Source organism: Phyllobates terribilis, unplaced genomic scaffold, assembly GCF_046119375.1.
Source record: "Phyllobates terribilis strain yellow unplaced genomic scaffold, ASM4611937v1 Scaffold_7__3_contigs__length_470593459, whole genome shotgun sequence".
In the NCBI taxonomy this organism is placed as follows: Eukaryota; Metazoa; Chordata; class Amphibia; order Anura; family Dendrobatidae; genus Phyllobates; species Phyllobates terribilis.
Window position 1 is genome coordinate 270,243,913 of NW_027362767.1, and position 27,363 is coordinate 270,271,275.

Below are 27,363 nucleotides of genomic sequence, written 5' to 3' on the forward strand. Positions count from 1 at the left end.
ATGCATTCACTTGTGTGTGATTATACACTGGTGACAAAGTGATCTCTGTGTGATAAGAGGAAACATGTTTTGCACAGATGGGATAATTGTCCCCAAAGGCTTAAAAAAAACCTGATCATTCTATTAGGACAAAAATGATCCTAACAATGGACTCCTAATACGCCGGCCATCGTCTCATCACATATGATGTCCAATGAGACGTGTAGATGTCTAAGTCTAACATCATGCATCATTCCAGCCTCCATTATTTATCTGGGCCGATGACACGTGACTTCTAGAGACTGGTGGGGACTGTACAAATAGACTGACACATCTGCTGGCCTTGCAAAATTAGTGTCATGGGGGACAAAAAGCCTTAAAGTGCTCCTGTGTATTAGCTTGTACACAGACCACTAAAGCCCCACACACATCAGGTAGCTGTTGGCAGAACGATGGATCTGCCCGTGGCTATCTCACCCGACTCTCCCAGACACTGGAGCACTCGTTTGGCCAAGCGCACCCATATTCTCTACGAGAGCCGCTGCCGGACATGTCTGGCGGTGACTTTTCTCACAGGGAACAGACTGATTTGAAGTCTTAATTTGACATGCTGGATCTTTAACTCCCTCGGCAATTAATGGCCCAGCGCCCCCATACACATTAGACTGTAGGCTGAATCTGTTGATCTGAGGGCTGTCAGATATTAGTCTGTATATGGGAGACTTAAGCTTTTACTTCAGTTCTGCTATGAAGGTTGTCTCTGCTGCCGTTACAGGTTTTGGGTAACATTACAGCCAATAGAGATAAGTAAAGCAAAGTATTTAGAAACTTTGTTAACTTTCTATGGGCATTTCCATAGCGACTATTGCTTTTAACTCTTCTACCAGGTAACTTTGGCCGTTGAGTTACATGAAAGTAGTTTTGCCCTTTTGCATTTTGTTTCCACAGACAGATGTGATAGTCACCAGCGGAGGTGGATATTACAGCATGTAGTGTTTGCTCTCAGTGCTTTTCCCAATCCTAGCAGCAGGCCATGAACTTTGGCAGACAATTTCCCAACAGGCAAAAAAAAAAAAAAGGAAAATACTCCATTTGAGAGCACTGCAGCTCCAAAAATGTAATCATATTATTAAATAATTGGGAGGACTGGAATTTGCTGATTGTGTCCAGAAAGGCAGCCAGCGCCGGGATTTTCCCATGGTTCATATGTGCGAGAAGTGAACAGCCTTTGGCTTGCGTGCATCGCAACATCAACAACGGTCACAGCATATGGTACAAAGAACAATGCTAAATGCAATTAGACACACTTCCTCCAGAATATAATGCAAGAAAGATGCTCACTGAACTCCCGGTGAGCAGCAGAGGAGTCAGCGGGCCGAGGGTCCTCACCGAGAGATCCCTCATGTGCTGTCTACACTCATTTTCCTTGTTTGCATACTCTGTGATATTCTGTATTGCAGTACAGTAACGCTCAGGACTCATCACTAGGGGGCATCATCAGCACCTGGGGGGGTTATACTTTCTTCTGTTACGTTTGCTACCATTTAATAGTCTGATATTCTTCACACTTCACTATTCCTCATGCATCTTCTTTGTTACTTTTCGCACAGCTGTGCAGGAGGAGAGGCAGCGAGGGAAAGACCGCAATGAGAATGAGATAGAGTGCACCAGCAGCGCCAATGAGGACATGCCAGTGGAGAAAATCCTGGAGGCCGAACTGGCGGTGGAGCCAAAAACAGAAACTTACATTGAGGCCAACATGGGCCTCACCCCTAATTCTGTAAGTAGCACTGAGGACGGTATGTTAGATATCAGGGTACCCTAGTTTGTAGATCTGGGGGTGTAATTTAGCTTTCTTTGTATATGTTACTGTCAGACCAAAGAATAGAAATTTACTACTGGTGCTGATGGCATGGCGTGTGTGATTGTAGATGAATTGGAGTCCGACTTCTGGACTGGTTTTCTTCTACTAATTACATGTCCTGCGCTAATCATATAATGAAATGTGCCGCCGCCTCTGGTAGTTCAGTGTCTGTACAGGGAATACCCCACTGTGGTGGACTGTGGGAAATGTAGACTTTGTACCTGCCTTGTACATCAGTCTGATTTCCCATTTGCTCAGGCTGTGATTGGAGCATAAAGGCCGCAATACACATTAAAGAAAAGTTTACCTGCCTATTTGCCGACACAAGCCAACCTTCTAGAGTGTACGGGGACCTCCTGGCTCTCCAGACACAAGGTCGCAGGAAAGAAGGATCAAAGCAGAAAACAATACATTTGTCCTCAGAGTTGGGTGCCAGGAGCAGACAGTTTAGGTTTTTGTATCTATAGCGAATGCAGAAAATCTGAGGCACGTGTACAATCGAAATCTATTCTGTGTTCAGGGGACGGACAAGCGCGTGCCGCTTGTATGGAGCACGCAGTTGTATATTTTTAGAAGTTGCAGTGACTGAGCTAAAGGCGAGGTGCTGTATAATTTATCAGGACGGTGACACGCTGGATTTCCACTTTTTCTGCGAGGTGACAGTAAAAACAAATCGGGAAGTGCGGTTCAGCATGAGTAAATGTGCTGTACAGATCTCTCCAAGGTCTCATCCCCCATCTATCTTGATAGGTCTGGAGATGGAAACTTTGTCTGCACATTGGTAATTTGCTTGTATCACTTTGGATGAACATACACAAGATGTTTATCTGCAGATCTCACTTATTTTAGTAACATTTGCTGGTAGGCTTATGTATATGATGGCAGATGTCTCCAAGTTTAACTAGTTCTGCAAATGTCCTTCAGTGAAATCTCTCACCAAGCTTCAGCAAGGTATAGAAAACTATATAATTAATATTTTTTTTTTCTATTTCCAGCCCAGCGATCCGGTTACCAACATTTGCCAAGCAGCTGACAAGCAGCTTTTCACTTTGGTCGAATGGGCAAAACGAATCCCGCACTTCTCAGAATTGCCACTGGACGACCAAGTAATACTGCTCCGAGCAGGTAAGTCGGGCGCTGGTGCAGATTAATCAGTTTAGCTGTGGCACCCACATATACGTTCCTTGTAAGAACTCTGTGAGGCAGTTGCTGGATTGTAAACCCGGTTCCTGGATCCAGTCCCGCTAGTACACGGAGCCCGCTGCTTTATATAACCTCCCTGCAGGATTTTACCAGTAACTTAATGTATTATTGAGAGCCAGGAACAGAGTCTGGGGATTGACCGCACATGAAACATTAACAGCCCAACATCCAGCTAACGGTGCAGCTGAATCCACTCATGCGTCTTCTAATAGGAGATGAAACGCCGCTTGAGGGAAAATGGAGCGGACATGGGCAACGTGCTGAAAAGCAGGACTGGGAAGAGGCGTCTCGCTCAGCCTAAATATCACATGGCGTTCTGTATAAATGTCCTGACCCTACGTGATAAAACTGATCAATACTTTATTCATCCGTGGAGGACTCACTGAGGACGATTTGCCGATAAAACCTGAAAACAATGTATGGGGTCACCTAGACCTTCTAGTAAACAGACATCCTTGAGGGGGGGGGTGTCCTCTTCTGATGTTTAGACTTCCAGTCAGCCATTTCTGTCAGGTTAGTTTTGGGTAGAGTTTGGGCAGATCAGGGTATTCAATCCAAGTTTCATCAGCATTTCCTCTGTGTCAGTTTTTCCCATAATTTCAGTCAATGATTTTCTCGTATGAGAAAATAAAGAAATTGTAAACCTTCTCCCATTCGTTACAATGTTAATCACTGGCAATGTGAGCGGTCGGTAATTTTTAACAGACACATAAACTTGTATAAGTAATTTTGATCTGTGTCTGCAATTAAAAACGGACTTCTCCAATATTAATTTTTTTGTGGACAAACAGTCCACCAAAAAAATGGTTGTGAACAGCTCCATAGATTTATAATTGGCACGTGTCCTGTGTAAAATACATACGTATGTGATTCATGGACGTGTGACTGAGGCCCTAAGATCCGTGTGTCTCAGGGATGCGGTGCTCGTGTGATGGGCCGGGAATTATTCCTCACGGTGGAGGTACTGTCTGTCTTATAAAATGTTTTCGGCTGTGTGCAGGCTGGAATGAACTCCTCATCGCCTCCTTCTCCCATCGATCAATAGCTGTCAAAGACGGGATCCTTCTGGCTACCGGCCTGCACGTCCACCGCAACAGTGCGCACAGCGCAGGAGTTGGCGCAATTTTTGACCGGTACGGTATTGCTCATTATTTTGTGACTTGAAAGTTACTGGGATTTCATGTAGTGATGGAACTGGCAGAATTGTTTAGGAAGAAAACATTTGTATCCCACGATGCAGAAATCCAACATTATATTGATCAGCAAAAATCTTTGTAACTTCATGAACTAAAATCTCTGCCCAAAAAAAAAAAAAAAACGGCATTCCTATAAGGGGCCGGTGTCTGTACAGAAAGCATCACTTTCTTATAGACTCGGAGGACAATTCAGCATTGCATTCTGTTGGAGTAATATGTCCTTCCCTCTTAAAGGAGTTGTCCTCTACTGGGCAATCTCCCCTCTTAACCCTTTAATGACTAGGGAATTTTTCATTCTTTGCACTTATTTTCCTCCCCTTGTTCCAAGAGTCGTAACTTCGACATTGCTGTATAAGGGCTTGTCTTTCTGTGGGACAAGTTGTAATTTTAAATGACCCCATTCATTTTACCATATAATGTAAATAAAAAAAACACATAAAAACTTCCAGGTGCAGCAAAATTGCAAAAAAAATACTCTGCCATTGTTTTGTGGTGTTCATTTTTACACAATTCATAAAGTGGTAAAAATGATTTTTTAGGTTAGTATGATAATGACCACACCAAAGTTGTGTAGTCTTTTTTAAAAAAAATTAGCTTGAAAAACCAAAATCTGATTTTATATTAAAAAAAAACTAAATTGTTTTTTGAGGGGCAAATGGTGCAACCAAAAAATGAGAATCCTGTTTTTTCCAAATTCTTTTTTTCTCCCTTTTTCATCAGTGTTTAACATATAGTTTAAATAATGTTGTATTTTGAGTGGACCTTTTGGGATATGGCCATGCCAAATACGTATATTTTTTAATTTTCTTTATTTTTGAAGGGGAAATCAATGTGGATTTGCAGAATGACATCTGTATATTTTAAAAATCACAATGGAAATAATTTTATAAAAATCTGTAAAAAAAAAAACAACAAAAAAAACACTATCTGTTTTTATACAAAAATGAGTGTTGAGTCATATTCACAAACTACAGATCTTTTCATTTGCTACAAATCATCACAAATTCTTTCCCCTAAGTGAGCCATCTGACACTTTATCTTTTTCAGGGTCCTCACAGAACTGGTCTCCAAAATGCGGGATATGCAAATGGACAAGACCGAGCTGGGCTGCTTACGTGCGATTGTCTTATTCAACCCAGGTAAAAATTCTAATTTACTAGACGAGGTACTGACCAAAAACCATGAAAATGAATCCACGGCCATCTGCAGAACTAGAGCTAATATGGAGTGTGATACAGGGAGGAAGGGAAGGGTCTTACACCATCTCTGCTGGCGCCAGGGCCAGGGTGATGCAGCCAACATGGAGATTGCAAACCCAGGATTCTGCCAACTCAGTATCATATCACATCAATCAGCTCCTTGTTTTGTTGTATCCATATTTACAGAAAACAGATCTGAAGTTTCATTTCTTTCCTTTTTACCTTTTATTTTATGTTGACTCGCAGATTGTGAAATCCTGATCATCCCTCCACCATTTACCAGTTTTCAGACATAAGATGCACCCTGGTTTGTACAGCAGAAAATAGGAAAAACATGTTTCCTGTTGATAAAGGGTAGAATAGGGAGGTAACAGATCTGTTGTCAGTATATTGTAGACATATATTACCGTACACACTGTATTACTTTACCACATTTATCCTCCCAGGAATGTGACTGATCACAAGACCTGAATGGTCCTCCAGCTAGTCAGGAAATGCAGCGTGTGTGCAGCTTTACTGTGTGCAGCTTTACGGTGTGCAGCTTTACTGTGTGCAGCTTTACGGTGTGCTTTCTCTCCTGCTTTACATGGATCTGATAAGAGAGCGATTCTCTGCGTGATCGAGGAGAAATCCTTCCCAATCATAGGAAGCTGCTTCCAGACTATGAGACCAATGTAATCTTGTATATTGAATGTATCCTCTAACCTGCTATCATGCTGTTTTGTGCAGACTCTAAAGGTCTCTCTAACCCCTCGGAGGTGGAGGCATTACGTGAGAAGGTCTATGCATCGTTGGAAGCTTATTGCAAACACAAGTACCCGGAGCAGCCAGGGAGGTGAGTCGCTGCCATCCCTCGTCTATGAGGGACCTGGGCTTTCTCTGTACTTTTCGCTGCGCACAGTCTGCACGGCAGGAAATTCTGAACAGGTGGAGTATTTTTGGTCTGGTCTGTTTTCTGCTGGTCAAGTTCTTGTCACAACCTTTGCAAAAATAGAACAGGAAACCGGATGGAGTAGAGACATTGGATGCTGAAAAGCGACAAATATGGCAGCTACTAACACAACAAAACAAATGAAAGGTGGGCGATTCTACGTCTGTAAAAGGTTGATGTCTCTAAAATAGGTTTTATTGTTCCATACAGAATGAAGAATCTTTGCAAATAGCCCTAATGAAAGATCTATCATTGATCAGGGTCTACAGCTCCTATGCAGATCTAGGCATCTCCATAGTGACAGATAAAAAATAAAAAAGCCCTTCGACTGGTCCTGGATCTAATTAACTTCCATAGGTTATTGAGAAGTTGTGATAGAAGGGAGGACGACTGCAGGACCAAACACCACCGGATTTGTAACCATGGATACACATCTCTGCATAGGAGCTGTAGGCACAGACAGTCTTGAGTTTTAAAAGATACAAGTTGCTTATGTGTGAAGTTAGATGCATTGGAACAATAAACCACATTATCTGGTAATGTAGAAAACGTACAGCCCCTATGCGGACAGACGGACACCTCACATCGGAGGAATCACAGCACATACAAAGTGATATAAAGTTTCTGCTTCCTTTGTGATGCCATTACACATCCAGCCAATCTGCTCAGGTCACTCGCTGGTTCTGATGTTATGGATGATATTCCTGTTTTTATTTTCTCAGCTTCTACCTTACAAATTACTAACATTCATGTATGTAATTCTCCTTACAGTGTTGAAAAAGTGTTTGCCTCCTTCCTGATTTCTTATTCTTTTTTATGTTTGTCACACTTAAATGTTTCAGATCACAAAACAAATTTAAATATTAGACAAAGATAACACAAGTAAACACAAAATGCAGTTTTTAAATGAAGGTCTTTATTATTAAGGGAAAAAGAAATCCAAACCAACAGGGCCCTGTGTGATAGCGACTGCCCCCCTCCTCCCCCATAAACATAAATTAACTGTGGTTTATCACATCTGTGATAAGTGGAGTTCAATTTCCCTAGACACACACAGGTCTGATTTCTGCCACACCTGTTCTCAATCAAGAATTTACTGAAATGGGACCTGCCTGACAAAGTGAAGTATACCAAAAGATCCTCAAAAGCTAGACATCATGCTGTGATCCAAAGAAATTCAGGAACAAATGAGAAACAAAGTAATTGAGATCTAGCAATCTGAAAAGGTTATAAAGCCATTTCTAAAGCTTTGGTACTCCAGCAGAGCACACTGAGAGCCATTATCCACAAATGGTGAAAACATGGAACAGTGGTAAACCTTCCCAGTAGTGGCCGGCCGACCAAAATTACCCCAAGAGCACAGCAACAACTCATCCAAGAGGTCACAAAAGACCCCAAAACATCGAACTGCAGGCCTCACTTGCCTCAATTAAGGTCAGTATTCATGACTCCACCATAATAAAGAGACTGGGCAAAAATGGCGTGCATGGCAGAGTTCCAAGATGAATACCACTGCTGAGCAAAAAACATAAAGGCTTGACTCAGTTTTGCCAGAAGACATCTTGATGATCGCCAAGACTTTTGGAAGAATACTCTGTGGACTGCTGCTACATTATACGGCGCCTGTTACATAACGGCACATTGCTGACTACTAAACATGCCCCATTACTGTGACCTATAATATGTCTTACACCTCTGTGAACAGTTGAGTGCTGGGGATCACATGACTGACACCATTTTTAGGCCATTTTGTTTGCACACAGACCGATCCATGGGCAATACCATTCTTCTGGACAGGAAGAGGAATTTTTTTTTTGCTTCCCAAACACAAAGTTAAGCCACTTTATAAACAGCTTAAATTAAAAAATTACTACCATCTGCTGAGGCAGAATGTCTGTAAGCCCTTCATCTAGATGCAAAAATGTTACAAAGCCATCATAGCGCCTTCTCCTGACAGCTCCCTCTGCTTTGCCTTCCCTCCTCTGAGTGTTTATGGTAGCAGCAGGGAGGGGGTTGCACATACTTTCTAACCTCTCCACACTGGAGAACTATCTAGTCTCTGGAAGGGCTGAGTCCACCGTGACATGGAGGAAAACACATAAAGGTCCTCAGTACAGGATAGAAGCTGAGCTCATGTGTGAACATACGTTCCCTGGATACACACAGACCTCACATGCTATCTGTATTACTGGGAGAGACATTACCACAAGAGAAAAATCTGAAATTTTGATCAGGCCAGTCGATAAGGCGCTCATCTACACTGGTAGAGAGTGTTTGTGTATTAAGGACAAGATAAGTCTCAGTCTTGTGAACATGGCCTAAGAAACATGAATCGGTATGCTAAACCCTTCTTTCTACTAAGCACTAATCCATGTTCTCATTCATGTCTTGTTCTAGTTTATACAATGATAATAGCAGTATATTAATGATCACCTAAAAAAATAATCAGCTCTCCCTCCTACAATGTCCGAGGAAGCACCAGGAGAACTAGCCTCCGCACCGACAGAGATGGGACCCTTCCCCCGGCCATCATATGTTTTAGGTTATAGTTGTACTTCCTGGATAGCATTCAGAAAGTCTTGTTTTTCCTGGCGCTTGGACTTCTATTCTCAACAACTCAGCAGAAATGATCCCCTTTCTTTGGCCTTTATCCAATCTGTAAAAGGATTTGGTTTATTTTTTTTCTCCTGACCGTATATATTGCGTGATGACGGGGAGAAAAAAATAAAAATAAAATAAATATATATATATATATATAAGGCCCATATCCCGTGACAGCGAGTTAACAATTAATGAGAGTTTTCAGAGCTCATGGAAGTTGCATCCATGAGGAACCTTCTGCAACTTGTCAAGAAGAACATTAACCCATTCTTCCAAGTCAGATCTCTGTACGGCTGTAGCCAGGAAAATCCAACATCAATGATAACAACAAACCTTGTCATCGATGACTACACATCAGTACGGATACAATATCAAAAAAGAGCCACAGATAATTAGGGAAAGTGCAAATCCCACATATACATACATGATGTGTCCGCACACTGCTACTAATGAATACATCAAGTCCAATATTGCTAACTGTAGAGTCTCAAGTAAGAGATAAATGCAAATACTTTTATTTTAGTTTCTGACTTTTATATATTTTCTATTCTCAGGTTTGCAAAGCTTTTGTTGCGTCTGCCCGCTCTCCGCTCCATCGGCCTCAAATGCTTGGAACACCTCTTCTTCTTCAAGCTAATAGGAGACACACCTATCGACACCTTCTTAATGGAGATGCTGGAAGCGCCTCATCAAATGACTTAAGAGAAGCAATGTATTTTTGTCCCCATGTGCCGAGGGCAATAGACTTCTTATAGGATGCTCTCGAGAGACACTGTGGTCCCTCCACACTTAAATGAAAACGTCCAGGATCCCTCATCCTATGTCACATGTGCGCCTTTAGTCCATCCGCAGAGCTAGGACCGCGCTCTCCCATCATTAACAGCATACAGTGACAGATGCCTGGGATGTGTACAGGCCGGGCTCGCCCCAAAGGTCTCTGTTTTTTGTTTAAGATGGCTTGGTTGTCGCTGCTGAAGCTTCGGTCGCTGTTATTGGTAACTTTTGGCCCCAGGAAAATCCACACAGATTTGTGAGGGTGAATGTATTTTTATTTTTGAATATATGATGCACAAGGATTGTAAAAAACTGATCCTTGTCATAGCTGGGCCATCACCATCAGCGGTCAGTCACCAGCCAGGCTCACGATATTGGTAGTATTTTCCACAGGTGGAGTTTATACTGTGGGAGATCAATCCCATATCTGATATTAGGCCTTAATCATCATAAAAAAAAAACACCCATCTCACAGCGCAGCTCGGTGCGGAGCTGGTCACGGGCCCCTCACCTTCATTTTATGGGGAGAGTACGATGTGTGGACTGTTTTATCCTGTGGTGTAAGTGCTGGTTGTACGGTAGCTCCACAGCCTGTTATTTTGTTTTTTAGAACCATTTGGGTGATTGGTTAGCTTTTATTAAGGCTTTTTTGGAACAAGGCACTACAGAATAAATGAATTATTTTTGTTTTTATGTATTTGAGAAAGTTTAGAAGCCCAAAGACTGGGATTTACTGCCTCTTTAATAGAAATGTAAAAATATTATATAAAAAAAAAAAAGGAAAAAAAAAAGGCAGTATCAAGAGAGAGCAAAACAAAACAGGACTCTTTGGGTACCACGGGTAGAATTCAGGGATTTTGTCCAATGTTTTCAATACTTCTTTTGGCTAGAGGGGGCTTCAGAGCATCACTTAACCTCTCTGGTCACGGAAGGGACAGGCAGAGGCAGAAAATCCCAGTCATTATTTTAGTATGAAATTACAATTGTCCATAAATCACAAACAGATGAGATCCACACAACCAAAACCACAACTTCATATGCAGCGGTTCTGATTCTGGGTCCACCTTCTCTGTGGCGGGTTGATCATCCCGGCCTTTTATTTTTTACCTGCCAATGTAGGTGCAGATCTGAGCATCATCTTGAGAAGTCTAAACATTTTATTTTTAGTAAGTGCAGATTCCATCTTCATCCTAAGGAATTTATCATGATGCAAAAAGACGGATGATCCCCGCCTTGTACTAACCAAGCATTTGGTGCTACAACTGAAACCAGAGGCCGCTTTGTTTTTCTTTCTCTTGTAGTCATTGCTACCTGAGCATCTCTGGAGTTGTAGAGGAACCAGGTGGAAAGAGCTGAGCCCAAGATACTGCCAGTCAAGAGGGGTAGTGGGATCTAGCGGCTTCTGTGTTAGGTCTACACTCGGTTTGTGTTCCTGGGCCAGTCAGTGCAGATATGGAGTAACTGGCCTTTTTTTGTTTCTTCTTGTAAAGCATAAAATGGTCTATGTATATTTTCCAAAGAATCTCGTTCTCTCTTCTTCATTGTCGCTCTCTGTTCTGCATGAGAGCGGCTTACTCGGAACCTGAGCCAATGCTAAAAGCACGCTTCTGTGAAGCCTCCCGCCGCCTGTCCCTTTCTTACCTGCAACTGGTCAAGCGCTATTAATGCCATTGTTATACCTCTCCTGCTTATTTTAATATAGTAGTAACAAGCACGGAAAATCATGGGAACTCCCCCAACCAGAGCCGGGTGTTCTTTACCTCTGCTGACATCCAAACTGACAGCAGATATGTACTGTATGCAGCACATTACATTCAGCGGATAGGAAATGTCAGAGTAACCAGGAATCTGCAGTGAAAAGGGGTATTCTCAGGTTTAAAGTTATTCCCTATCCAATGATCACGTGCACATTCATTTCAATGGGAGCACCGAAGATCAGTGGAGCACAATGCTTGGCAATCTTCTGTGGACCTATTAAGTACGATCAACCTTCACTCCATTAGCTGGGGGTCTTCAGAACCCCATTTTTTGGGTTCGGTGGGGGTTTCAGTGGTTGGGAAGTTATTCACTATCCCAAACTTGAGAATGCCCCATTGTGAAGCATCTGGAAAGGTCCCAGAAAGTAGTGCTCCTCACAGTAATGGCAGGTTGAGCAGCGTTGCGCCCTCCTGGTGATTTTAGTCCACAGTCGTGAACTCCCTAATACGTCACATGACAGAAACTATCCCTCACATTGAGACAATCAATGCTGAAATTCATACAAGATATTAGGCCATTGCCCCCATCCCTAGTTCTAGTAACAGTGTATGTCCCCAAATACAAGGAAATACACATTTATGCTAACAAAAAAAATACAGAAAGTTAAAAATATTATAGTGCAATGATTTATGATCTAATACTAAGTTACCGTTCTTACATGCCCTATGCTCAGGCAGGTTTAGTGAATCTTTAGCTGATTTATGCAGATATTTGAGTGTAAAGAGTAATATAAAATCTGCATTATGCAGTTCTTGTCTATACACATAGTTGAAAAATATTGTGGAAGAAAAAGCAAAAAATGAAAAATTGTGAGTATCATTTTGAAAGTCGTAGCAGATTTTTAAAAAATTCCTAAACAGTGGTTGCTCCCCAATATCTGAAGGCAAACACCACTCCACTCCTGTCCTGCCTGTGTGAGGTGCAGCCGACATGTGAATCTACTATTCCTTCAGTGCCTTACTGATGCAGATGTCACTTGGGAAAGTCCACTCAAATTTGGTGCAGTCACAGCCACAAGCCTGATCCTGTCCCATATGGAGCGGCTTTGTGCATGTGAAAACCTTGCCTTAATGCCTACAGGGACAATGACCGCCAGTTTGTTGGACTGACCCCAAATTGTGTAATTTGTACTTCACCCTGGAGGCTGTGTACATTTCCTCTAGACAGATTTAAAAAAAAAAGTAACCCCATCATTGCTGCTTTGAGATAGAAGAGTCCGAAAATACAGAGATATATTGAAGAAACGAGACCATATCAGAATTGAGGAGACTGAGAAATATGAGCAATAAATCCCAACATCAGAAAGAGCTCACTGACAAATTCTCAGGTAACTCCTACAGGAGTTGATGTAAGGTGAAGCATACAGTCCTGTTAAAGCTAAGGTGTTCAACATTTTAAATTAAACAATTGCAAAAATAAATTTTAATCCAAAGTTTTAAAAATAAAAAAGTGCAAGGGAAGATGTCCATATACTTTAAGCTTTTAAAACCTTTTCATCTGAGTTTTAAAGGGACTCTGTCTGCCCAGAATGACTGTTCACACCAAGTACAGGAGCCCGGTGCCCCTTCTCCTACTCGTTTTCCCTCTATCTCCACCCCCCTCTTCTTTGATTGACAGCTCTGGCTTCATAGAGCCAATAAAGGGCAGGAATAGATGGAAACCAAGCAGGTGGGAAGGTGCATATAAATGTTTGGCCGCGCCATGAAGCACCGAGCGCCTGTACTTTGTGTTGAACAGTCATTCTGTGCTGGCAGAGTCCATTTAAAAGACTATAGTGGATAATATGTGGAAGTGTAGTAAGCTGTAACATACAGAAAGGATATTTGCAATGATCCATATTACCTAATCATTACAGATATCGGTTTACATATATACTCCTTTGGGCTATGTTCATACTAACGTGCTAAATCATGGACCAGTCATTTCAGTAAATTGCAGAGATGACTCCATTAATGTGCAGCTCTGTGCTCGTGCCCATGGAGAATGGATGACGTCCTGTTTGCCATATTTGAAATTAACACTGTCTTATGCACAAGATCTACAAGTTCATGCTGTAATTTTTTTCCACATGGACCAACATAAATTGCTTATTTGCTTTCGCATATGCTGATGGCACACTGAGTAAATTCATGTTGGTTGCACCAGGAAGTTCTATCAGTGGCTTTACTCCGAGGCCTCCACAGAGAGTAGTAGATACAGAGCAAGAACCAGAAACTAAAGATAACATAAATTCATGTACATTAGCCACCTATCCTCATACTCAGTAAGGCTATGTTCACACATCATGTTTTCTTTCAGCAATTTTTTCATGCAAATTTTCAGCTGTGTTTTGCAGTACCAGCAAAGTTTGAGATTCCAGAAATCTCATGCATACTTTTTTTTTTTTGTTCTGGATTTTGTGCTTAGTATGTTTTTTTGAAAGATATAACATGTCACTTCTTTCAGCGTTTTTTCACCCATTGGAAGTAATGGGTGGTGAAAAAAAAGCACCAAAAACGCAGGTGTCAAGTTTTCAGCGTTTTTTGCAATAAAACCAGAATGAGATTTTTTTTTTTTTTTTTTGCTGAACTTTATGTACATGCATAACAGACAAAAGGACATTGAAAAAACACACCAAAAAAAGCAAGAAAACAGCAACAAAAATCCTGAAAAACCTCCTGGCAAGAGATCAGGTTTTGCTGCAGAAAATGAACACTGAAAAAAAACATATGTGAACATAGCCTAAGGTTATGTTCACATGTCCAATAGTGATCAGTTACTGGATCCAGTAAGTAAAAAAACCGATACATCACAAATGAAAGAAAAACGGACTGATAATTAATGGATTTGTTTTCCATAGACTTCAGTGTTAAAAAATGGATCTAGCACAGATCAGTTATTTAAAAACGGACTAAAAAAGTTGTGTCTGCACAACTTTTCTGGCAACGGGCTGCTGCTGGATCCGTTCTAACTGATCACTACTGGATGTGTGAACATGGCCTAAAGCTGTCCGGGCCGATCCTGCACACACATGATACTCTAATATGTGACAACCCTAAATGTGCTAATAGGGAACAACACACGCACAGGATCTAGCACACTCAGTTATACAGCAGGATTACCGTAGAGGGGGAACGCCTGGCTCGAGCATAACGCATCGATTTTGAGATGCTGCAGGAATCTGGGGGATTCCAGAAAGAGCGCTCTAGGGATCACCAGCAATGAGAGATTTCTTGTCATTCTTGTGATATTATGTATAAAAAAAAAAAAATGAAATAAAAGTTGTGTATTAAAAAACAAACAAAAAAAAATAGTAAAAAAAAAACAAAACATAGAAAGGATTAAAAAAAATCTATTGTATCAGCAAAGTTTAAAAGAAGATCTATTTTTGTATTCTGAACCTTTATCCCTCTGTATCAGTTTTGTATCGACTTCCACGTGTTCTGGATTCTTGTGCGGTTTGGTTGTGTCGCAGTTTTACAGTATTGTATGAGAGCGGACCACGTCAACGCTACATCACCATGTAAAAACGGTTGTTGCATCTTAGGCTAGGGCTACACGGCGACTGGTGCCACATTGTGATATTGCGTCTAATAATTTTCTATAGTGTCACCTACGACAGTTGCAAATGTTTCCAAAAGAGTTAGAATTTCTGTTCCGAGTCACACGTGACTTGCCATCAATTTTAAATCATGTCACATGTGACTGTGACTTGTGTGTGACATTTATGCAATTTCGCCATTTTTTTTTACAGCAAAGACTGAGCTCTGATGTAGTTGCACTACACGTGTTGCCATGTAGCCCCAGCCTTCGTATGACAAGTGGGGGTGCCAATTCTGTCTGAAGATTGTAAAGTCTATGATTTTGCTTTGATAATTTGAAAGAATGTTACTTTAATTAAAATTTTGTCACTAGGCAACTGCTGAAAGAATCCGATCATAGTCTCCTGAATGTTCTGCAAACGCCAAGCTATCTGGTCATATCTGGCTGCCATTGCAGGTGAACAGTGATCGGATTGTGGCACATGTGCATGAATTGGGTTTATTTTCTTATTGTTCATATATCTGTATATAAATCATTCAAGTCCAGTAGGTCTAATCCAACAGACTGTCAAGATTTTGCAACATTTAATATGCAAGATAAAAGTGTTTGAATGTTTTTTCACTTTTCTGTAATAATCAAAACTGGCCACAAGATGGCAGCAGAGAATCATTACCCATTATGTGTATTGGAGACAATGCTCATGATATGAAAGTCATAGAGAAACTTCTGTAAAGGGGGTAAATGACCCCCTACCCAAGACTTTAAAGAGATCCTGATACTTTTTCTGGATGTGTTCACATTGAGAGATTTTTATGTATCAAGGATTAACTAGTTTCCAAAAGACTTTTCATTTTCCTTATTGGAATGATTGGGAGGGCACTAGAGAAGAAATTACAGCCCACCAAGAAAATTCATAATGAAGAACCCCTTTGGATATTCATGAACGTAATACTGTGGATAAAAGAGTTCTTTACAGAAAAAGTGATAGGTTCTCTTTAAAGTACTTGCCAGCATTCTATCTGGTGCATAATATCTGCAGAGAAGACATTATGTGCTACAGAATGTTTACAAATGACATTTCCACTGTTAAAATCAGACAGAAATCTTGCTGGCGCCACAAGTGCTGTTGTTCTTTACCACAACCTGGGCATAATACACAGATGGCCTTGACTGGTCCCCCAGCACCTTCATGCTTTGCGCTGGAATCTCATTGGGCGGATATCTGTGTCCAGCCCCCCTGGAGCTCTCTGGTTATGATCTCGCTATGTATCCGTGAGCTGCTGTCCCTACCGCCCTAACAATACGCGGTGTTCATGTGATTATTGCCTTTCTGCTCAGCCTGGTCTTACTGTGAATCACTTCTGCACACGTTATTAATGTCAACATGAAAAGCATTGGAAATCCGACTATTTTCTTGATGAATACTGGTATTAGGATTGTAACAGAACGAGCGTTTATAAATACAAGTTCAAGGTTGTGGTGTCTCCGTGTCCTTCTTTTTCACAGTTTTATAAGGACATTTTTAAATCACCCATGACAGTACCATGGAGAAGGGATCTACCCTTCAAGGACAGGAAACCTATAGGATAAAAGGGCAGTACCTTTCCACGCATCAGTTGGTTTCCTGTCCTTGACGGGGGAACCTTTCGTCGGCATCGGCGGTACCTGAAGAAAGAAGACATTTCCAGACCTGGCCAGTCGGCTCGGGCAGCAGTTTCTTCCTTGCCTTGACTGGTGCAGGGGTCTTGGAAGCGCCATGGTTAGCCCAAGGGGGCCTTCACCTGTGTGCGGGTGTGAGCAGCAGCGGCATGCTATGTGGTTGGCTGCTTTCTGCGCCTCTCAGGTAGGGCACGCGCCAGGAGGTGTGCCCTGTGACGTGCGTGCCAGAGACACTTGACCCAGAGGTAACTCCTAACTTCCGGGGATGGGGCCGGAAGAGGCACCTGGAGGTGCAGACTGTATCTGGCCTGGCAGGTACCGAATTAAATGCGGTTAGACCACCAGTAGAGCAGATCCCTTTGCTCCAGCAGTCCTTCCAGGCAGTATGGTGCCAGAACAGGAGCAGCAGCAACATAAACCCCAGAAGCAGGTGAAAGGTCAACAGTGCTGTGGCTTGGCACTACAAGTGGCAGCAGAACCGGTCAGCAGAGCTGCGGCTCCAGTAAGGTGGATGAATCCTCAGCCTCCAGAGGGGATCTATCAGCTTATATGATTCCTCCTCCAAATCCGGTACCCTTTATTACCTCAGAGTGGCAAGTGATCTTAATGAAAGTTCACTTTATAATAGAGTTCCTTTCTTGTCATTTTATTGACGGAAAGAAATGTGTAACTCTGTAAAGAAGGCTTTTCAAATTCCTAGCAGAAATGGTTTTGTCAGTCCTGTATCGAACAGACTGTGTGTGAAGAGTCCCCTAACTTCGCCTCTGAGTTAAGGTCTATCATTAGGGCGGAGGTCAAAAATTCCCCGAGTTCCATGTCCGAAGGAAAAGATGGGAAAGATATGAGAAGAGGTCTAGAAAGTTATCTTCCGAGTCAGACGCTTCCAGCAAATCAAAGGATGAAAATGGGTTTTCAGGATCCTCCTCTTCAACTTCGACATCGGATGATGATGCAGGGGGTGTCACTGTTTTCCTATAGAGGATACTGACAAGTTTGTGAAGGCGCCAAGATTCATGATGGGTATGGTTTATCCAAAACCCACAAAATCAGTGCAGATTATCATGTTTGGTGGCCTAGGGCAGAGGAAGCGTCGACCCTTTCCTATGAACGAAAGAATTCAAGCACTTGTCAAGAGAGCGTGGAAGAAACTAGAAAAGAGGTTCCTTTCCCTCAACATATAAAAGAAAATATCCTTTTGATGAATAATCATCATCTTCCTGGGATAAAGCTCCTAAGTTAGATGTGGCTGTAGCGAAAGCATCTAAAAATGTGCTCTACCTTTTGAGGATATGGGGATGCTAAACGATTCCCTGGACAGAAAGGCAGACAGCTTTCTCAAAGGTACCTGGGAAGCTTCAGCCGGGGCCTTGAAACCAGCGATTGCAGCAACATGATGATATGGCTGGATCACTTAGAAGATAAGGTGGCTAAGGACAATGTTTTATCTACAATTCCGCTAATGTGGAGAGCAGCATCATTCCTTTCGGATGCTTCAGCCGATTCAGTGAGACTGGTGGCCAGGTCAGCGTCACTTTCCAATGCAGCCTGTAGGGCTCTCTGGCTGACGTGCTGGCTGGGAGATATTCAGGCTAAATTAAAGTTGTGCTCTATTCATTGTGAAGGGGAATATCATTTTGGCCCAGCCCTGGACAATATTTTGGGGAAAGTAGGAGACAGCAAAAATTGGTTTCCTAATCTGTCCATCCCAGCCTTTAAAAGGTCTTTTTGGAAGAGAAGGTTTAACCAGAGATGCCCCCCCCCCCCACCCTCAGAAATCAGGATAGATGGGATGATTGAAGAAAAAAGGGCAGAGACTTTGTTTGGAGGTCCCTCACATGACAGTGAAAAATCTTCACAGTGACTACTGTTTCCAGGTGGGGGGGGCTCTCTCCCTTTTTCCCTGCCTCGGAAAAAATATCCAGAAGCAACTGGATTCTTAGCCTAGTAAGAACAGGCGTAAGGCTAGAATTTCAGTCAGTCCCTCAGACAAAATTTACTCTTGACTCCCCCACAGGTGTCACCGAGAGAGCACTGACCTTGGAATCCGAAGTTCTGGATCTGGTGGAAAAGGCGGTCCTTCTAGAGGCCCCTATATGAGAACAAGGGGAGGGGTTTTATTTTGCTCTTTTTTTTTTTTTTATAAAACCAGATGGAACTTTCAGGACTATAGGCAACTTGAGAGAGTTAAACAGATTCTTAAAGGTTCAGTCGTTCAAGATGGAGTCTATAAAATCAACAATAAAAATGCTCTTTCCAGATTGTTTCATGGCAGTCTTTGGACCTGATGGATGCCAATTATCACATGCCCACACACAAGGAACACCAGAAGTTCCTCAGAGTGGCAGGGTAGTCAGGCACTTCCAGTACAAAGCCCTTCGTTTGGTCTAGCAGTGGCCCCTCGGATGTTTACAAAAGTGATTGCAGAAGTAATGGCTCACCTTTGGGAAAAAGACGTGAGTGCTTCCTTATCTAGACGACTTCTGAATTATAGGCAATTCAATTTAACACTCATTCCTCAACCATGAATCTGCAAAAACACTAGTGCATGCCCTCATCATCTCTCGCCTCGACTACTGCCACCTCCTGCTCTGTGGCCTCCCTTCTAACACTCTCGCACCCCTGCAATCTATCCTAAACTCTGCTGCCCGACTAATCCACCTGTCCCCCCGCTATTCCCCGGCCTCTCCCCTCTGTCAATCTCTTCACTGGCTCCCCATTGCCCAGAGACTCCAGTTCAAAACCCTAACCATGGCATACAAAGCCATCCACAACCTGTCTCCTCCATACATCTGTATAGTCTCCCGGTACATACCTGCACGCAACCTCCGATCCTCACAAGATCTCCTGCTCTACTCCCCTCTTCCCACAATCGCATACAAGATTTCTCCCCTGCATACCCCTACTCTGGAATGCTCTACCCCAACACATCAGACTCTCGCCTACCATGGAAATCTTCAAAAAGAACCTAAAGACCCACCTCTTCCTACAAGCCTACAGCAACCCTCGCTTCACCACACCACTGCATGATTAGCTCTACCCTCACCTACTAAATTCTCACCCATCCCTTGTAGATTGTGAGCCCTCGCGGGCTGGGTCCTCTCTCCTCCTGTACCAGTCGCTGACTATTTTTTATTCAAATGATCGTACTTGTTGTTTGCTATGTATACCCCTTTTAAATATGTAAAGCACCATGTAATTAATGGTGCTATAATAATAAATAATAATAATCACTGTGGTGTTAAGTTAAGAGATCGTCTCTACCTTAAAAAGCTTAGGTTGGCTCTTAAATTTAAAGAAGTCGAGACTAGAACCCCAGAAAGTGCAGGGATTTTTAGGGCTTTTGTTGGACTCCGAAACAGAAATATCGTCTTCTAGAGAGGAAGATAGAAAAAAATTACAGTCAGATATCCCAAGTGTTAAAGGTTCCCACCATGTCTCTCAGGAAAGCAATGTCCCTGCTTGGTTCCTTGACCTCATGCATCCCGGTAGCGTTGTGGGCCCAGTTTCATACCAGGGAATTGATGTGAAACGTCCTGAGAAAAGAGATCACCCTGGAAAGGTATCTAGAAGGGAAGATGACATTACCCCTGATGATGGCACATTCTCTGCATTGGTTGCTAAACATAGAAAACCTAGCCAGGGGGGTGCCTTGGGTGAACAATATTTAATTTATTGTTACCACAGATGCAAGGGATGGGGGGGTCATTTAGAAAGTCTCATGGTTCAGGAGGTCTGGGTAGGGGACAAGAAGGCAGTTTGTCAAACATGAAGACGCTACTAGCAATAGAACAAGCCGTAAGGAAGCTCTTATCGTCCCTACAAGGTCACCATGTAAGAATCCTCTCAGACAATTAGGTGTCGCTGGCCTATATAAATCATCAAGGAGGAACCCGGTCCAGGCCCTTGATGAGATTTTCTTCCCTGAATCCCAGCGAGAGTTCTCAGGTAGTGGATGCCTTCCTGATCCCTTAGGATTACAATCTGGCATATGCTTTTCCAATCGGTGATTTTAATCCCAGCAGTCCCGCGGAAGACCAGGGAAGACAAGGCAAGAGTTATCCCGATAGCTCCCTTTTAGCTCAGAAGGCTGTGGTTTTCCTGGTTTAGGGGGCAGACAGACAGCTGTATTTCTCGTGCGAGGATTGCATTGGAATCCTCGGACTGATTGTCGGCTTTCCTGACCTGAGCATGACAGCTACATAGAAATACATCACGCTGTCACGCTTTGGTCAGGAGAGGTGCTGGGCCAGTCTGTGCACTGCGATGCGATCCTCGCACAAGAAATATAGCTGTCTGCTCCCTAAAAGTAACATCTGTCACCGAACCATGGGTGCTTCCAGAGATACTGGATCTTCTCTCCCAAGGGCCAGTGCACAATCCTCAAGTAACCAGTCTGCATTTAATGGGATGGAATTTGAAAGGGCACTATTAAGAGATCAAGGGTTTTCTCCTATTTAATTTCCACTCTGCTTCAGAGTAGAAAGACGGCCACCACTAAGATTTATGGTAGAACCTGGGGGAAATTTTTGACTACTTCTGGAGCAAAAGTGGAAGATGGGTACCAGTTAGTGCTCTTTTTGAGTTCCTGCAGAAGGGTCTAGAACAGGGACTTTCCACCAGCACCCTTAAGGGTTCAGGTTTTGGTGCTTCGGGCTCTGTATAATTGTGATCTGGCAGGTAATCGTTTGATTTGTTGGTTTATCAGGGCTTCCTCTATATCAAGACCTATTCTTAAGCAAAATTTATCTCGTGGGATTTGAATCTGGTCTTAACAGACCTGACAGATTCGCCATTTGAACCCATAGAGTCAGTGTCACTCAAGACTTTCTCATTAAAAACTGCCTTCCTAGTAACTTTAACATCAGCCCGCAGGGTCAGTGACATTCAGGCCCTATCAGTAGGTCGTCCTTTCACGCAAATCCTGGAAGACAGGCCGGGACGGGTTTTAAAATGACTCTGCCTAAAGTAGCTTCCAGGTAGTCCTTCCATTCTTTTGTACTAATCCTAAAAATCTTAAAGAGGAAAAGCTTCATAATCTACACATGAAGAGATGTCTGATTAAATAAATATCGGTTACGGAGTCCTGGAGAATGGATAGATCGTTGTTTGTTTCCTTTCAGGGACCTAGGAAAGGGCTTAAAGCTTCAAAATGTACATTAGCTAGATGGATTAGAGAGGCCGTCAGTTTAGCTTATTCGGCAAGTGGTAGTGGTAGATGGATTAAAGGCTCACTCCACAAGAGCTGTGGCAGGAGAGATCAGATGTATCCATTGTACAAATTTGTAAGGTAGCAACATGGTCTTCTCCCTCCACTTTCTATAGACACTATAGGCTGGATCTGACTTCTGATCTCACCTTTTGGAGAAGGGTCCTGCAGGCTGTGGTCCCTCCTCGAATACTTATTCTCTGTAATTCTCTCCGTGGTGCGTTCATGGATGACTGAAAAAGATGTAATTACTTACCATTATTGGAACCCATGACAGCCCCCTTATATTCCCTCCTGTCACTTGTGGGTGAGCACTATCTTTGGTTCTGGTATAAGGTCACACTGTGCATAAAGGATATGTGGTGTTGGTGTTTTGAATTGTTGTAATAACCATTGGAGGTCCTCTCGTGCTCTGTAATTCAACTGATGTGTAGGAGAGGTGCTACCCTTTTATCTTGTAGGTTTCCTGACCTTGAAGGGTGGATCCCCTCTCTCTGTGGTGCTCACATGGGTTCCGAAAAATCCCATTACCGGTAAGTAATTACATCTTTCTCCCACACACAGCAGGGTAAATGAACACTAATGGACAACTAGTCCCAGCAGGTAAAAGATCCTTCATCTATGTAATAGGGGACTGCGAAATATTGTATTGCAATTATTCACTAGAACAAGCCATCAAATAATGGAGCTGGGAAACATCACATTCCTGCACCTTATGTCACCAATCAAAGATGCAAGACCCAGCAATAAACATGAAACACTAATGGGGGCCATGAAAGGCATCTGATATAAAGAGACTTTTGGAAAAGGGATCCATTGGTTTGTATAATAAAGGGTTGGATTGGCCCACCAGAACAACAGAGGATCCTGCTCTGGGCCCAGGCCCCGTTACAAAAATAAGTCTCAAACATTTCAGCAAAAGTAAACATCATTTGGAGCCAATATCCTTTCATAGGGTTTATTTCTTGTTTTTTATTTCACAACCTGTTAGACCTTACTGATGATATTTGGCGTCAGGAAGGACAAATCCATTGCAAAGGAGACAAATTTTTATCCTTTTTTTGCTATGAATAGGTTAAAACTGTATAAGTTAGCATGACATAGACTTGCGTTGCATATTTCAAGTCTAAGTTTTACTCTAGATATTCAATGTAGCATTTTACATAAGGCTTTGTAAAATGGTATCCACAATGAGGTAGACGTGCAGATATTGGTTGGAAGATGGCTTTTAGGGGTGAATATATTGTTCTTTAGTGCCCAGACGTAAAGCGCAGCCACAGATACAAAATCCATTACACAGGGGAATAAAACATCTCTAACACTGCAACATTGCAAACCTAAAACCATTACACTAGATAATTCACATCATAAATGTAAGACCTGTAGCAGGAGGAATATAGGTTATTTATCTGCATATGATAAGTGGAAGAAATGAAATTCCACCCAGACCACAAATGTTCTGAAAATTCACTCCCACCCAGTATACATGGACTAAAGTATATAGCAGCCTTGTGTTCCTGTATATGTGCTACTTTGCTGTCACCTGCTGGACACACACGGGTTTACATTATCATAAAACAGACTACACAATCTGCAAAATACAATCAGGAAAAGAACAAAATATTATCACACAACACAATTGGGCTTCTGTTTTTGCACCTGATTTAGGTTTAACATAAAAAAACAAAAGCCTTTATTGTAGAATACACGTAGATGTAGTTCCCATGTGCAGCCATTGTATCCCAATGGCCAACTGATGGCAATGTATCCAGAGTTTATGAAGCAAAAGGCGTTATTTCACCCTTACAGGTATAGAAGAAAGGGTGATGTATACAGGAATCCTGCCCACTGTGATGTACAAATATTAGGGATTTCCTGCAGCACCATATGGAGGGTTATTACATCACTTTTGGATATTTTTAGTGTCAATCATGAAAAATATTTGTAGGTCTATCTTGAGATGACTTCACAAGTGAGACACACATCTGGTGAATCTGCCAATTCCAATGGGGCCAGCTGACTAATGTATATGAAGATGTCCCAACAGCATAGTCTGGACAGATAAGTGGTTATCTGTATGAGGGGGGTCAGGAGATACAGTGGTGGCCAAAAGTATTGGCACCCCTGCAATTCTGTCAGATAATACTCAGTTTCTTCCTGAAAATGATTGCAATCACAAATTCTTTGGTATTATTCTCTTCATTTAATTTGCTTGCAAGTAAAAAACACAAAAGAGAACGAAGCAAAAATCAAATCATTGATCATTTCACACAAAACTCCAAAAATGGGCCAGACAAAAGTATTGGCACCCTCAGCCTAATACTTGGTTGCACAACCTTTAGCCAAAATAACTGCGAACAACCGCTTCCAGTAACCATCAATGAGTTTCTTACAATGCTCTGCTGGAATTGTAGACCATTCTTCTTTGGCAAACTGCTCCAGGTCCCTGATATTTGAAGGGTGCCTTCTCCAAACTGCCATTTTGAGATCTCTCCACATGTGTTCTATGGGATTCAGGTCTGGACTCATTGCTGGCCACCTTAGAAGTCTCCAGTGCTTTCTCTCAAACCATTTTATAGTGCTTTTGGAAGTGTGTTTTGGGTCATTGTCCTGCTGGAAGACCCATGACCTCTGAGGGAGACCCAGCTTTCTCACACTGGGCCCTACATTATGCTGCAAAATTTGTTGGTAGTCTTCAGACTTCATAATGCCATGCACACGGTCAAGCAGTCCAGTGCCAGAGGCAGCAAAGCAAACCCAAAACATCAGGGAACCTCCGCCATGTTTGACTGTAGGGACCGTGTTCTTTTCTTTGAATGCCTCTTTTTTTTTTTTCCTGTACACTCTATGTTGATGCTTTTTCCCAAAAAGTTCGACTTTTGTCTCATCTGACCAGAGAACATTCTTCCAAAATGTTTTCGGCTTTCTCAGGTAAGTTTTGCCAAACTCCAGCCTGGCTTTTTATGTCTCGGGGTAAGAAGTGGGGTCTTCCTGGGTATCTTACCATACAGTCCCTTTTCATTCAGACGACGACGGATAGTACGGTTTGACACTGTTGTACCCTCGGACTGCAGGGCAGCTTGAACTTGTTTGGATGTTAGTCGAGGTTCTTTATCCACCATCCGCACAATCTTGCGTTGAAATCTCTCGTCAATTTTTCTTTTCCATCCACATCTAGGGAGGTTAGCCACAGTGTCATGTGCTTTAAACTTCTTGATGACACTGCGCACGGAAGACACAGGAACATTCAGGTTTTTGGAGATGGACTTGTAGCCTTGAGATTGCTCATGCTTCCTCACAATTTGGTTTCTGAAGTCCTCAGACAGTTCTTTGGTCTTCTTTCTTTTCTCCATGCTCAATGTGGTACACACAAGGACACAGGACAGAGGTTGAGTCAACTTTAATCCATGTTAACTGGCTGCAAGTGTGATTTAGTTATTGCCAACACCTGTAAGGTGCCACAGGTAAGTTACAGGTGCTGTTAATTACACGAATTAGAGAAGCATCACATGATTTTTCAAACAGTGGCAATACTTTTGTTCACCCCATTTTTTAGGTTTGGTGTGGAATTATATACAATTTGGCTTCAGGACAATTCTTTTTGTGTTTTTTCATTGAAGACAAATTAAATCAAGATAATAATATCAAAGAATTTGTGATTGCAATAATTTTCAGGAAGAAACTGAGTATTATCTGACAGAATTGCAGGGGTGCCAATACTTTTGGCCACCACTGTACCTATGTGATTTGTATGACCAGTCTTCTACGGATGGATAATTCTTACAGTACATGCACAACAGTCCATGTTCTAAAGAAGAATAATGATGTGTTCTGGCTCATATGGGAACCTCGTCATGTAACTCTCCATAGGAGAGGGAAAGCACAACATGTGACAGAGATATCCAAGCTGGAGCAGAGTAATGAGTCTACATGACAATAATAAAGGATAACCCGGGCAGCTGATACTTCTAAAACAATAGTGGTGTCCCTACATCCAGCTCCAGCACTTGGTGGGTTAATAAGACACTATATATTCTGGAAATCACAGTCTAACAGAAACCTCAGCTATGTGTCTCTGCATACATTTGTCGGGGTGAATAGTTTAAAATATGATGATAGATCGTTGGAATGGAGGGGGGATCGAGCGGATGGAACGTGTCCTATTTCAAGTACAGGGTGGATATTCCTGGAAAGTTTTCATTTATTTAAGCAGCTCCCTGCCCCCTGTATATTAGAGGGTTACAGCTGGAGGGGACTAGACTTGTATTAGCACGTCCACCCAGTCATCCCAGCTGCAGACAGGGCAAAGAGAGAAATAATGCACAATGATGGATTCCTGAGAGAAGATCTATAGGAAATTGGGTGGAGAAATGCTGGTTTGTGCAGCCTGATTGTCATGTGAAATACACACTGAATACTCACAAATAAGATATAACCCAACTTGTGTGAATGAGACTTCACAAAGCCTAATACATCCACAGTGAAAAATATCCAGTGTGTGTACATGGCCCAAAGGCAGTCCAACAAAGCCATACAGATATGGGCGGATACATAACTCACAACTGTACACCCTGGGAAATTTCACCAAATTCTCAATACGTCTAAAACATGAGAAGATTTCACATCTGTGGATAACATTGAGGGAAGGTTGGTCAATGAGATGATGCACATCCCATTCATCTTGGCAACACAGTAAATAGGTCAGCTTGTTCTATGACGCTGCGTGCCAAGGGAAACCAATGTTATAGGAGATTCCAGTGTGGAAATGAATTAACACATTACATGAAAGATAGAAGAGGATCTGAGAAATGTCATACACACATATACTGCACCAGCAGAACAGAAAGCGCAGCTTTGGCGTATAATACAGGAGGTGACTCAGGATCAGTACAGGAAAAGTAATGTGATGTATGTACACAGTGACTGCACCAGCAGAATAGTGAGTGCAGCTCTGGAGTATAATACAGGATGTAACTCAGGATCAGTACAGGATAAGTAACGTAATGTATGTACACAGTAACTGCACCAGCAGAATAGTGAGTGCAGCTCTGGAGTATAATACTGGATGTAACTCAGGATCAGTACAGGATAAGTAATGTATGTACACAGTGACTGCACCAGCAGAATAGTGAGTGCAGCTCTGGGGTATAATACTGGATGTAACTCAGGATCAGTAATGTAATGTATGTACACAGTGACTGCACCAGCAGAACAGAAAGCGCAGCTTTGGCGTATAATACAGGAGGTGACTCAGGATCAGTACAGGAAAAGTAATGTAATGTATGTATACAGTGACTGCACCAGCAGAATAGTGAGTGCAGCTCTGGAGTATAATACAGGATGTAACTCAGGATCAGTAATGTAATGTATGTACACAGTGACTGCACCAGCAGAATAGTGAGTGCAGCTCTGGAGTATAATACAGGGTGTAACTCAGGATCAGTAATGTATGTACACAGCGACTGCACCAG

The 27,363-nt window shown here is 42.3% G+C and overlaps 1 protein-coding gene across 6 annotated transcripts in view; it reads left to right on the plus strand.

Annotated features, from left to right (window-relative positions):
- The window catches only part of RXRA (retinoid X receptor alpha), a 207,401-nt gene extending 190,898 nt beyond the window's left edge, over nucleotides 1-16,503 (plus strand). For all 6 annotated transcript variants that reach the window (XM_073640743.1, XM_073640742.1, XM_073640745.1 and 3 more), the window contains 6 exons: nucleotides 1,590-1,759; nucleotides 2,839-2,968; nucleotides 4,047-4,179; nucleotides 5,290-5,381; nucleotides 6,171-6,276; nucleotides 9,528-16,503. In XM_073640743.1, coding sequence (XP_073496844.1) covers nucleotides 1,590-1,759; nucleotides 2,839-2,968; nucleotides 4,047-4,179; nucleotides 5,290-5,381; nucleotides 6,171-6,276; nucleotides 9,528-9,675 — 779 coding nt within the window. In that variant the 3' untranslated portion in view covers nucleotides 9,676-16,503. The remainder of the gene's footprint in view (nucleotides 1-1,589; nucleotides 1,760-2,838; nucleotides 2,969-4,046; nucleotides 4,180-5,289; nucleotides 5,382-6,170; nucleotides 6,277-9,527) is intronic.
- The last annotated feature ends 10,860 nt before the right edge of the window (nucleotides 16,504-27,363 follow it).